This window comes from Copidosoma floridanum, unplaced genomic scaffold (genome assembly GCF_036245765.1).
Source record: "Copidosoma floridanum isolate Cflo_tuat_1 unplaced genomic scaffold, Cflo_Japanese_pri ptg000014l, whole genome shotgun sequence".
Lineage (NCBI taxonomy): Eukaryota > Metazoa > Arthropoda > Insecta > Hymenoptera > Encyrtidae > Copidosoma > Copidosoma floridanum.
In genome coordinates this window covers 4,986,596-4,999,916 of record NW_028321891.1, presented here as the reverse complement: position 1 = coordinate 4,999,916, position 13,321 = coordinate 4,986,596, and the positions used below count along the sequence as shown (strand labels likewise).

The following is a 13,321-nucleotide window of genomic DNA, read 5'->3' as shown; positions in this document are numbered from 1 at the left end:
TTGCATTATCGAGCCTCTATCTGTCTCCCCCCCCCTCCTGCTTACCGCCGTCGTCTCCCGTACATACAGCCCTTACAGCAGCAGCGAACAACAATCCACATTTGCATATTCCGAGAGAAGTTGTTTGGGAGGGGGGGGGGAAGAGATGATCTGCTGCTGGTGGTGCTGCAACAGCTATACCCGCAGCTTCGCGGTGAGAAAAAAAAAAAAAGAGAGATACGGCACCGCCAGCGTCGCGGGAGCGCATTAAAAATCATCTATACGTATAGTTCTCGCGGTATATCGTGTATTCATATCGGGGAAAAAATGAAAAGTGATGAGTTTTTAGGGAGGGGTTTGCTGGAAAATCCTGATGGTTTTTTCACTGTCCATCCCTGCTTATCTGTTGAAAATTTTTCTCTCTCTCTCTCTCACGCTCACGCGTAGTGAGAGGACGCGTTTCGGGATTCCTTTTTTGTGGGGTGTACCCTCGCACGCTTCAATTACGCGCCCCTGTCTCGTGGGTCCGTGGTATGCGGCCCGGGGGAATTTTTCGATACATCCCCCCCCCCTTACTTCTGCCTCTTTGATGCTCAGTTTTTAGACTCGAGGAGCTCTTTACTCCTTGTTTTTTCTCTCCTCCCTTGGTTCATCTTTGGGTAAGAACATTTGGCTGTGCGCCGCTGATCGGACGTGATAATATGCGGCTACCCCGCCATCATGAGCTCCCAGGGATACGCTCCCGGATCGATCGACCGATATGCAAGTGCTTTCAGCCTTTTTTTTCATTTTTTTTCTTCGTCAACTCACGTTGCGGCTTGATGAGAGAAAAAAAAAAAACGATTGGGTGTAACGAGAGGCTTTAATATCGATTAATATCAGTCCGTGATGCTCCCGTGGTCGCACGGAATATGGATCTTCTCCCTTTTATTATATAAAATATCGCTTGGGTTTAATATTGCACACGATCAATGAACAAGTGCGTAATGCCAGCTAAGTAGATTCGGTCTCGCATCCCCCAAACATTTTGTGAAACAGGAAATTTTATTTACTAAATTTCGGCACAACAAAGAAGCGTCAGTCAACTCACTCCCATTATTTTTGATAAGCAAGTTTTTTTTTTTTTTTTTTCATCGACACACCGCATACGCTTCGACAAAATTCATTTCGCGAAACAGATAGCTCATCAAAGGGGATAGGAACGTATAGGTACTACACGCCGGTAAGAGCGTATATGCGTATACTTATTTAATTTAGTAATTTGTATTTTTGCTCATTTATTTAAATTACCGAGCCGCGCACGCGCGGTACATGCACAGCGAGCGCTATCGGCGAATAGCTTTTAGCATTTTGATTGGATTTTACAATATTAAGACTCGCGCGAGAGCGCGCCAGATGGAGGGGGGGGGGTTTATTATATATATTGTGCGCAGGCATTTTCTGGAATCGATTATTAATGCAAGAAATCTCTCTCATTTTTTTTTTTTTTTCATTATTCCCTTTAATGCCTTGCTCGTGGGGGCGCGTGTAATTTAATATTCAATTCTGTACGCGCCGAGGGGAGAAGTTGTTCTTATAGGCGGTAGCGGTTTATTAACGCCGATAAATCCAGCGAGAGGCCCGCGAACGAACGATTTCGTTTTTTCGTCGTCGTTTATCATCCATTAGAAATTATTTGCGTGACACTTTGGAGTGCCGTTATAGTGTATATATATATACAGGCGTATATAGAAAGTCTTGAATATCTTTGCATAGCTGTATGGTTAATAATAACCTGCGCAAATTAATTTAATTACAAGTCACACGTGCAGGCTATTATTGTGATGTATGCGCTTTCACGCCCCTCTATCTCACTTGTTGATTAATTTTTCCTCCAATCTGTGGATAAATTTTTCTTGAATCTGTTTTTTGGTATAACATTTGTGTTGTAAATTACGAGTATTGATAAACATATGTATCACGGAACTATGAAGTAAACAACCCCATCTATGCAGTCTGAAAAATTCTGTTGACGATCGTCAAACGAAATGGACAAGAAAAGAGCGATTTTAATTTGACAGTCTTTGGAAGGAGGGAAGGGTTGATGCGAATTGAAATTAGAAACTACTCCGGTGTAGGAAGAAAAGGAAATTGAAAAGTGAGGGGGAACGAAATAAAATATTAGCGATTTGCATGAAATAACATCCAGTTCTCGGCAGATTTTTGGTCATGAGGCAACTATAGATCACTGAATGTAGAGATGCCCTCGGCCATGAAAAAAATAGCGATAATGGCCCACACACACACGTGTATTACCTCGAAACGCTCCAAAGCCGCGATTAATCAGGAGCCGAGAAGTATATATGTACATGTTTTATCATCAGTCGTTAATGCCCAGCGCGAAAATTAATGAATCACCTTGGAATGGACGTGAAAGAAAAAAAAAAAAAAAAAAAAAATGTCCGTAATTATTACAGGTATGAGCATTAAACGAAACGCCTCATTAGCAATCGAGGGGGACCACGGCCGAAAGGAGAGGAGGAGAAAAAAATTGGAATCCTTGCGTAATTACGATATCACGAGAGCGATCGTCATAAATTACTTCAACAACCTCCCGTTCTCTCTCTCTCTCTCTCGGACACTCCGAAAGAAGCATGACCTCTTTTGGCTCGCGATATAAATCATCTCTTCTCTCTCTCTGGCAAAAAGTGGGAAAAAACAAAAACCCCGTCAGCGCCTTGGAATTTGGCCGATGATACGCGCGACTTTTGTTCAATGCAGGGGTGTTGCACGTACCCCTTTTTTCCTACCACTCGGGGAACACGCGTTACTGCACAGCCCAGTGCTCGAGAGATAAGAGAGGGTATGTATCAGGATCGAATCAAGAACAAGGGGCTGCAACCTTTGGATTTCCCGAGTGAGCGATGCGCCCGCTCCTCTCTTTGATACAAATCGCCCGGGGGTTGGGGGGAAGACTCGATCGAGCCGCTTGATTGCTCGAGATGCAAATCCCTCGGGAGTCACGGAGCCTCCGTGGAAACTCGAGCCCCACGCGCGCTTTACCCCTTTTTTTCCGTCTGTTCAACGCGAAGGAGTTATGGATCTCGGCGATGCTCCATTGTCTATAATATATGATAATGTATACATGCGTACGACTTGTGTGTTGGTTCGATGGTGTCCGATTTGCTAGTTGCTCGTATATCGATTACGCGTCATTTGACCAACTGGACCGTACACGTATCATACAAATCGGGTAATGTGATGTTTTCATACATAGCAATACGTGACCGACGTTTTACCCTCTTCATCACTTTTCAGCGGTTCATTTAGCTATGTCACCCGTCGACATGGGAGTGGCCTGAATAACAAGCTTATAACTAGAACTGAGATTTTCAACGGCAAAAACAACCATGGGGCGAAAAGCAGTTTAGAGTTGACTAATGAGCGCGATAGCGAGACGTGAAAACTCGTCTAAACCATCGATGCCGTTCGTTTTACATTTTTTCTTCCTCTCGATTTCGTACGCGTTTGCAAGAGCCGATGTTTAATTAGGCACACTCGAGCCCTCACGCGCGTCTTATCTCCTGCACCTTTTTTTTCGCCCCGCCACCTTGTTAATATATTTTAAAAATACCGTCTCACGACTTGTTTACTCCAGATACGAAAAACCGAGAACTTTGCTCACTGGCGGCTTATCAATCGCGAAATTTCAAGCGCCCCTTATCGACGTGTACCCAACACTTTTCCACTCGTCGACCGCGTACATTACACACACACACAAACAACAGCAGCAACGCAAGAACCACCTTTGCTTATCTCTCCTGCCAGGGGTTCGTATGTGTGTGTGCATACTTACACGGAAAAACCATTACCAACCGCCTGTATGGCCTTTTATAAAGCACGCAATAAAGAAGCCCGCGATGAGCTTCCTCATTCCCGAGCACCACGTGCCGTCCATATACGTATAATTATTCGCGAAACGCTTGGCGCGCGCGCGCGCATCCTTCGATGAAAAAAAAAAAAAAAGGATAAAAAAAGCACGCGAGAGGGGGAAAGAGCCAAGTTCAAGTTCAGACGAACCCTTTCATTCAACGCTCTTTCGAGTGGCGCAATAACTCCCCCCTTTTTTTTTTTTTGGTCAATGAGTTGGCGCATTCCTCATTATCGCTCGCGAGGAAGGGAATGGAATAAAAAAAACTCCCCAGCAGTTCTACACGTACTGCGACATTCCTAGGGTGGAGCGTAATATGCTCCCACCACGCGATAATTCAGTCACGTCGCTTCGTGTGTGCAGTTGGATGTGCAGTGCAGGTATGTGGATGGATCTCTTCGCGCTTCGCGTATCACACCGGCTCTAATTGCATTATGTCAAAGGTCAGACGCACGTATACATACATTAGTTGCACGTGACACATACCTACTCGTACACATACGGGGAGATGCGCAGTGCCAAAATATTCGGGCGTGAATTTATTGTGTTATATGTTCTGCAGAACTGGTGTCCTTGCGGCTTATTTTTCTCATCCACTTGACGGGGTTTATTTTCATTGGATCTCTTTTTTTCGGCCCTCCCTCCTCGGGGACCGAATTTTCCTTTTCATGTCCTTCACGTAAACACATAGAGGTTTGTTAATGCGTTTAGTGGCCTTTTTTGGACTCCCCGAGTACATAGGCCGTTCTGAGATCAAAGCGCGTGCTTTTTCTTTGTCAGACAATCTTTCGATCCCTCGATATAATTTTTTTTTTCTTTTCACGCTTCCATGATTTTGCCACTTGTGCTCGTGAATTTACAACTCGTTGTTTCGATGGGAAAACATTTTTGTTAGTACGCGAAGCAACATATCCTGGACATCCTGCAACGTATGATATAAAAATGATAAAGCCCCGGTAGTTTTTTCCACGTATTCGAGAGTGATCCACCATTAACCTAATTTCTACCACTAGGTCAACTACACTTATAAAAAAAAAAAAAAAATATATTGGACTCGTAAATAAAAGACGACGACAAAAGCTCTCCTCGTGTCCCAAAAACACTACAATAATAATGATAATAATAATAATAATAACCTCGAGAGAGAAAAAAACCTCCCCCTTCAGCCTCAAACGAACCCTTTATTTCCAGAAATATAACGCTTGCGCGCCCAAACAATAACGCGACGCAGCTCTCACGGGAGCCAAATACGACGAGGAGAACAATATTAGTAGGTACACCCAATATATGGGTACACGCACGGAAGCCCTATATATATATATATACGTATGAAGTATCGCATACATCCATGCACACTTGACAGGTATGTCTTTGTCGCCTGTGCAAACACATCGGGTCGGATGAGCTTTCGCGCGGCAAGTTGAGTTCGCGAGCGGTAATCGCATTGTCCCGTTAAATGATAGTGCAAATAATTGGAATTAGGATAATATTATTGCGGCTCCGCATATACCCCTCGTGGGTTAATTCACCTGCAGCTGCACAGCCGAGTAGGACGGAAGAGAGAGCCTAGAATGCCTTTGTTCCTCTCCTGCGGGTGCTCTGCGAGAGTGTGTCTGTAATTCACTCATCCTACGTGTATACATGTACCTATATACTTAACGTATACACACAAAGGAGCAACTACAACCATCCTGGCACACGACAGAGGTTATATTATAACCCTCACCACCCCTATCATCGCTATACGGTACGTGTACCTATATATTTATATATTGTGTACCACGTATATATATATATACCAAGAGAGTTGAGCGAGTGTCCATTGTAGCCCAAGTGCGCAATGTGCTACGGCTGTACTTATATTATATGGGGATTGCTAATTGGCCACCCCAGTCGATGAGTTTTCGTACGCGACTATGGGATGTATCGTACGGAATAAATAGTAGTGTGACGTCCATAAGTTTGTTTGTCGCATCTGTCTCATTTGTACCCGTATATATATTGCCGGTACCTCGTATCATCATAGGATTTGTAATAACCAAAGCTCGAATGTGTGTGCGTGAGTGTCTGTGAAGCTGCGGAACACCTAAAAACAATACTCAACCTACCTTCTGCGGCATCTCGCAATGCAGTACAACTCAGGTATTATAGTGTTGGTGAGGCGAGTTGAGACAACCGTGGCATTGCAGGTACATACGCGGTCCAAAGCTTGCAAGCTCTACATCATGCGTCGTATATTTTATTTCCTTTTCTATTCACGAACACAATACGTCGGGAGCTCCCACCCGTGTCCTGTCCAGGCCGCACTTGCAAACCCACCTTTGATTTAACGAGCGCGTCTGGCTGCGATTTCCAAAAACAGAGGGTTGGAAACCAATGGAAAAAAAAAAGTCACCTGAAAATAATATCACACGGACAGTGTGGATGGAGGGGGGGGATGAAAGAGACAAATCACGGTTTGTATATATATATATACGAGAGAGGACACACGGTGGACGAGACATGGAAAAAAAAAAAAAAAAAAAAAATGCTAGATTGCAAGGGGTAAACGGCGTGGTGGGGTTGCACCCACATTCAATTACGAATTTTTGCGGCTGATAAATATTCTCCCTCCCCCGTCCGCCTTTACTGGCCCTTCCGTTAAGAGCCCGTCGAACCGCGTCCCCAACGACGAGGGGGTGTGTACATATCCGTGATTTAGGACTTCTAATAAAACCAGCTCGATTTATTCGGCATGGCCGGCTCTTTCCTCCGCTCTCTTTTATCCGCACACACAGACACATGTATTATTATCGAGTGGATGGGTGTTAAGGGGTGGAGAGATAAAAAAAAATGGGGGGGAAGGGAGGAGCATCGGTGCAAAGGAGATATGATGCGACGATTGATGGGCTTTAATTTCGAAGGTGCAAAGGGACCGAAGAGACACACGCGCACATTCGTATCATATAGAGATATCGGCCGGCACGGCGCCTGACACTTTTGATGGCCAAAGTAATTTTGCACTCGAGCTGCTCTTTGTCCCTGAAATACGACGGCGTAAATTATCCATTATACTTGTACCGGAGAGCGCGTTAATATCGGTCGTAAAAATTATTACGTATACCGGCAATTATACCGATCTCCCGACATAATATCACAATGCACGTACATTGTATATAATATCCTGTCCGCAAATATATATATACCCTGTTTCAATATCGGGTGGTATAAAAGACATCGGCACGGGTCGCTGCATCGTCCCTTGTATTATATATTATATACGAATCGACATGAAAGATACAGGGAAAAGCGAGTCTCTTTGCTCTTCGTAACTTTCCCGCTCGTTGAATTTCATCGATCAATTTCGCTTAATTGTCCCGCAGCCCTTCCTCGGATCCTCCTTACCCTCCCGGGCGATTTTCATTTTCCCGCTGTTCGTCCGATTGTCCGTCGTCTCTCTTCCCCCGGCTTCTTTTTCTTCCACTCCCCCGTATAACTCCCGGGGCGCAATATCAGCGCTCCGCAATATATTTTCGGGCCTCACGCCATTGAAAAGCTATAATACAACCGCACCTTTCGCGTGATCGATGTATGTGGGTTATTTTAATAATAATAATAATATGATCCTTGTGTTGTTGCAGGATGCTGGGCGACGGTGATGGTAGAGCGGGGCATCCGAGGCCCACCGTTGCTATCGTGATGAGGAGGACGCCGACGCTGGGGTTGCTGCTGCTCCTGCTGCTGCTGACACCCAACGCCACAGCAAACGGTGAGTCGTTGCTTATCTTTCTCTTTTCTTTTTTTCTTTTTTTTTTTTTTTCGCTTCGGGACGCCTTTGTCAGATATCGATGTCGTTTTAATGAAAACCAGAAACGCCGATTGCGCACGCAATTGTTAAACCCTAGACGACGGCCAGTATCATCGTGTGTCTCCGTCCATCGAGTTTTCAGCGATAGCTACCCTCTTTTACTCTTCTTTTTTTTTTTTTTTTTTTTTTTCTTCATACCCGTCACTACACTTGACGCGAAAAAATTCGTGCGCGAGGTGCATCCTAAGGGCTCTTTGCTCCTCGTCCAGCCTCTCGAGGCGCTTATATGCTCTTTGCAGACATCGCGCTCGGCTCAAGATTCAAGAGAGCGAGCTTAACCGGAGTAGAAGGAGGTCTCCGGTATAGGTATATGTATATACATACAAGTCCTTGATGGGTATACTGTGCATGTATAATACATAGGTACTTATGCTCTTTGGGTGCAGCGGTAGCAGCTCGAGGGAGTCGAATGTAATTGCGCGTGCGTCGAGAGAGAATACGTGTGTATGTGTATTTGCAAGAAAGAGAAGCGCGGCCAGGAAGGCAGTAGTGGTAAGTACAGTGGGTAAGGGGGGGGGGAGATTAACTCGTGAGGCTCGCTCGGTCTTTAATGAGGGTAGCTCTCTCTCTCTCTCTCTTTTGAGTATGGGGGAGGTGCACCCTATATACCTTGGTGCGAGGAAGAGCAAGCGTGGGAGAGAGAGAGGGGTTTTTGAAACTCTGTTTCGCGGATTATCGGGTGCGATAATGTGTGGGTCCTTGCAGTTTTTTTTTTTCTTTTGGTTCTTGTTTTCCCCCCTTCCAAGCGAACGAGGTTCCGGTTGTTGGACCACACGGGAGAACCAAGCATCGAGGAGTTTTGCTCGTAAAAAACCAAAATGTTTCGATCCACTCAGATTTTTGGCAATGAATAACAATTTTATCGTTTAACGCTTCGTTTGTCGGGATGAAAATACTCATCTGCCGTGATAATTCAATATTAAATGAGATCTCGTGGTACAGGCAAGCTGGTCTTTGCCCTCTACAAATATCTATTCAATGCGAGCCAATCAAACCGTCCCATCTCGTTTTTCCTTATCATCGATTCCACAGCCCCAAGACGACTCGCGAGGGATGCCTAAAACACCCACGTTACACGCAGTATCCAAAGCGACTTTCGGCACTGGCGTTCCCGATAACAATTCGTTCACCCAAGCTGTACTACAGCCCCCTCTCGAATAAGAAAATCTCCGTGTCGATCGCTCTTTTTTTTTCATCATCCCGCGGGTAAGCGGAAGTGATTTCCACGCGCGTGCGTTGAAACGATAAGGGAAAAAATATATATATATATACATATATACCCATGACCGAGCTTTGGAATAAACAGTTTTCCGAAGGGGGAGATTTAATCGATGCAAAGTCTGTGTGTGTATTCAATCATATATTATATGTCATTGATTTTCGAGGTTTGGCACAACAAATGAGATACAACAGTTGCTTGTATCGATCTGGAAAGAAAAGCGTTGGTCATCGATTTGCAAAGCTAAACTTCGCGCGCTACGAACCTCTTTTACCGTATCCGCTCTTTTATGTACTGGCAAAAAAAAGCCCGAAAGCAGAGCACACACGTTCCGGTCTCGTTGGGAGATTCAGAGAAAGATTGCTCCCTTTCGTTTCGGTGCATGCAAGGAGAGACGGATTTTCGCCAGCGGACTCACGCGCGCACGAATCACCGTAGCGTTGGCGAAACAACGAGTTTAACGAAATAAAGTAAAATAAGTCGAGAGAAGAGCCGAAAAGCAGAGCGAGGATGCGACCTAGTTTCGGGCTCCGCTTTTGTTACCAGAGAAAAAGCTTCATTTGCCGTGTGCGTACATTGGAGGTGTACCCGGATTTTCCGGATAAATCGCGTACCTCTGAAAAAACCATTTCGTTGAAAAAAAAAAAAAAAAAAAAAAATTAGAAAAAGCTCCTCTTTGTTGAATTTCGAAAAATCCCGGAATAACTTTTCGCACAAAATTCCCAAGCTCTCGCTCCAAAGTCATTTATACATACATATATGTAACCACTGTGCCAACGCGACGCGTGCACTCGTTACGCGCGATTATATAAATAATTTATTTATTCAGCTCTCGTTAGAGTCCGACGACGACAAACCCCACCGCACACACTCCGCGCCGTTCTCTCTCGCATCACATATTCATCAGGGCATTAGCGATTCGGTGGTTATACATGTATATATATATATATATATATATATATATATATATGTGCCCACTCGTGCCATCTCGCAATCAAACCAATCAGAGCGATATCGGCAAACACGCGTGGCCCCTGCAACCAGTTCCCATATACACTCGCGGACGCGCGCGAAAACGAATCGGGCCCCCGAATGAATTATGAATCCTTCCTGAAGGATCTTCCCTCGCGACAACGGCGCAGGTATACCTTTGCAACGCTCGTTTCCCCCCCCCCTTTCCTCCGTCCTCCTGCACCGAGAGAGATCTTCCTCCCTCCGAGTTGCGCGCCATGTAGAAGCTTGAATTATAAATGACGCATCGATGTATGACGCGCGCGCTCGCGGCCGGTGCAGCTTATTTTCTCCGAACGGGGGGAAAAGTAAGAGTGTCCTCTTCGTGTATATATACATATATATATGTATACTCGAGGCACGCGAGAAGAGGGAATAAGGAGCGCAAGGATGGCTTGACTGACTTCCATCCGTCGCGGCCATAAATTTCGAGCTGGAGAGCCTCGGGGAGTTTTTGTTGGTCGATGCTCTCCTCTCCCTTCTTCGCTTCGGGTGGTAATCGAGAAACAATTCCACGCCAGCTCGTCTCCTTCGCTGGTTCTTGTTCCGCGGGCGGTGCACACACGCACGTGTTGGGGTAAAAAAATTCGGGCACCGCGCGTGCACATATTCTTTTTTTTTTTTTTTTCTCAAAGTATTGTTCCTTTCTTCGGAGCTGGTGCTTCTTACTTTAGCGTGCTCCGCAGCAGCAGCTCGTCAAGGCCTCCGATGTGTATCGATGCGGTGCATTAAATTTCGCTTCCCTTCGAGTCTGTCGAGGCTCTGATGCTTGGGATGAAAGGAGGAGAAGACTACTGCTCGAGGAGTTCGTTGCCATCGCGTCTTTGGAATTTTTTTTTTTTTTTTTTTTTTTTTTTTTTTTTTTTTTTCAACAGTAATACAAAACATATTGCTGGATGTGGTGGATGATATATAAAGGATCGGCTATCGTTTCCTAGCTCCTTTCCGGGCACTCCAGTAGACTCCAGTACACATTATATATTATGTTCATTCAAGAGGGTGTATCACGATATATCCGGTTATTATGTATAAAATTCTATACGCATACAAAAGTAACTCTAGATCGATATCACATGTTATACACCACGCGGTCCCGGGAGCGTCACTTTATTCGCTTCGAGAATTTTAACCCTTTGGGTACGCCACCTATATACAATATCAATGGAGATTCGAGTGCCCATACGCCCATCTTTCTCACGTGTTGGTGTAAAACCAGTCACTGCCTTTGAAAACCTCGAGACGGGGACTGCAATATCATACAGATGTATACCTGCAGGGAAGACGCGAGAGTGAGAATAATGAATAACAAGGGGAGGGGAAAAAAAGGGGTGCAGCGTCTCACTTTCGGAGCATCACTCCAGTCGACCTACATATCGTGTAATAACATTCGTACATGTATATAGGTGTATATGGTACTGTGTACACGCACGCTGAGCGTAATCCGTTCTATGGCACGTTACACCATCCATTGTAATTCACTCGTGAAAATTCACTATACCACGAGAAAAAAAGAGGAGGAGTATAATAATGACGATCGCTCGCTAAGTAGATTCGCGGTATGTCTTTTACGCCGTACCTTTTTGCTCTTCCGCGACTTTGACGAGTGGAAGAGAGGATTTCCCGTCGATGAGTGCCCCCCGCACACCCCGTCTTCCCCCCCCCCATAGTATGATTGCGTAGTCGAGAGAGCATAAGTACGAGGGGGGGGAGGATGTATGTGATTTTTGACATGTATAGATATATGGTTCCCGGGGTTGGGTGCGAATTAATCCTCGCTGTTAAAGGTGCACCCGAGGGACGAGAGATGCTGCGTGTAATGCGCTTTGCGCGCGAGGGAAGGTGTGCGTGTCCCTATTATATTATGAATGAGAAGTGGAAGAGAGGTCGAGTGCTCCTCCGTGATGCTGTTGTGTGTATGTGCAGTGGATAGGGAGACGAGCAAAGGTGCAGAGCTGCGCAAGATTGAGAGAAACGAAGCGTATACAGGGAGATTTAGGCCCATCGTGGGGGTATTGTTAACTATGACGAAGAAGCTCGGATACACTGCTACTATATAACAATTTATGTTGTGTAACGTTGCCATGTACGGTATTATTATTGATATCTAAACATAATGTACCTATTACTTGAGAATCTTGCTATGGGTTACCAATATACGCTCGTTGACTGAATCAGGTAGAGGAAGAATATGGAAATATCCCTCTGCTGGGATTAAGATGGATCGAAAGAAAAACAAGAAATTGCAAACCTGATGTTTTTGGTAAAAAAAAAGCTTTTAAAGCACACGGAACGAAAAAAATCTCCGCTGCAAACGTACGTACCTATATTATATGAAAGCCGAGTCACCGCACGGAGAGAAAAAAAGGGTATACCTATAAAGTAGGGATATATACATATAATATAAAGCACGCACGCGAGCTCACGAGGGGAAACGCCTATATACATAGAGACACCCGCACACGCGTATACAAAGAGCACACAAACAAGACGATACGTAAAAGCCATATGGAGAGAGAGGACGCGTGTGCTCCTGCTCGAGGAAGGATCAGGAGGAGGGTGAGGCTAACTCCCTTATTTACTGGCAGAGCGTGAAGCAAAAGGGGGGAAAGAGAGAGAGAGAGAGGAGGAAGAAAGGAGACACGACGCTGACGGAGGGAAAAAGAAGAAGCCGGCGCGCGAAGGACTATACGGAGTGCCCGCGGGCGGTACATTGATAGGGGGGAGGAAGGGGGAGCAATCCGATCTGCCGGCGCGAGCGAGTTGAATCACACGATCGATTTATTCGGCAAACAATTCCTATATGTGCAGCAGCTCAAAGGGCCGCGGTTGTTCGCTCGGCTCGAGCTTTTGTCCCTCCTTTTCTGCTCGGCAGCCCTTCTTCTTCCTCCACCTTGTACGCGCTATGTATATATGTATACTCCCTCTCTCACTCCATCTCGAGTTTTTTTTGTTTTCTTTACTCCCGCTCACGAGTCTCTTTCCTCCGCTGTTGGGAGCCCTTTCGGAGCTGCAGCTTGTGTGCATGCACGGGAGAATAAAGAGCGACCTAGTTAAGGGCACGGAGTACTTGCACAAGGATTCTCTCTCCTCCTGTATATACGGCGGTATAGGACAAGTCTTGGTTCGATGCTGAATAAGTATATATACATATTTTAGGTATATGTATATAGGTCTCCCTCCACGAAGGGGCTTTTTTTTCGCGGTCGCAACTCCGCGATGACGCCGAGTCGCTCCTTGGCTCTCCTGGAGAGAGGCCCTCGCGATCAAAGAAAGGGGGAGTTTTTTTTGTCCCATCGAGTTACCTTCTCTTCGATTATTGACGAATTTTTTTTTGTCCCCTCTACTCCTTTGAACC

The 13,321-nt window shown here is 45.4% G+C and overlaps 1 protein-coding gene across 1 annotated transcript in view; it reads left to right on the top strand.

The window, feature by feature from the left end:
* The first annotated feature begins 7,521 nt into the window (after window positions 1-7,521).
* The window catches only part of LOC106636780 (uncharacterized), a 160,751-nt gene continuing 154,951 nt past the window's right edge, over window positions 7,522-13,321 (top strand). Inside the window, exon 1 of the mRNA XM_089591993.1 lies at window positions 7,522-7,637. Within this exon, the coding sequence (XP_089448119.1) occupies window positions 7,568-7,637 (70 nt within the window). The 5' untranslated portion in view covers window positions 7,522-7,567. The remainder of the gene's footprint in view (window positions 7,638-13,321) is intronic.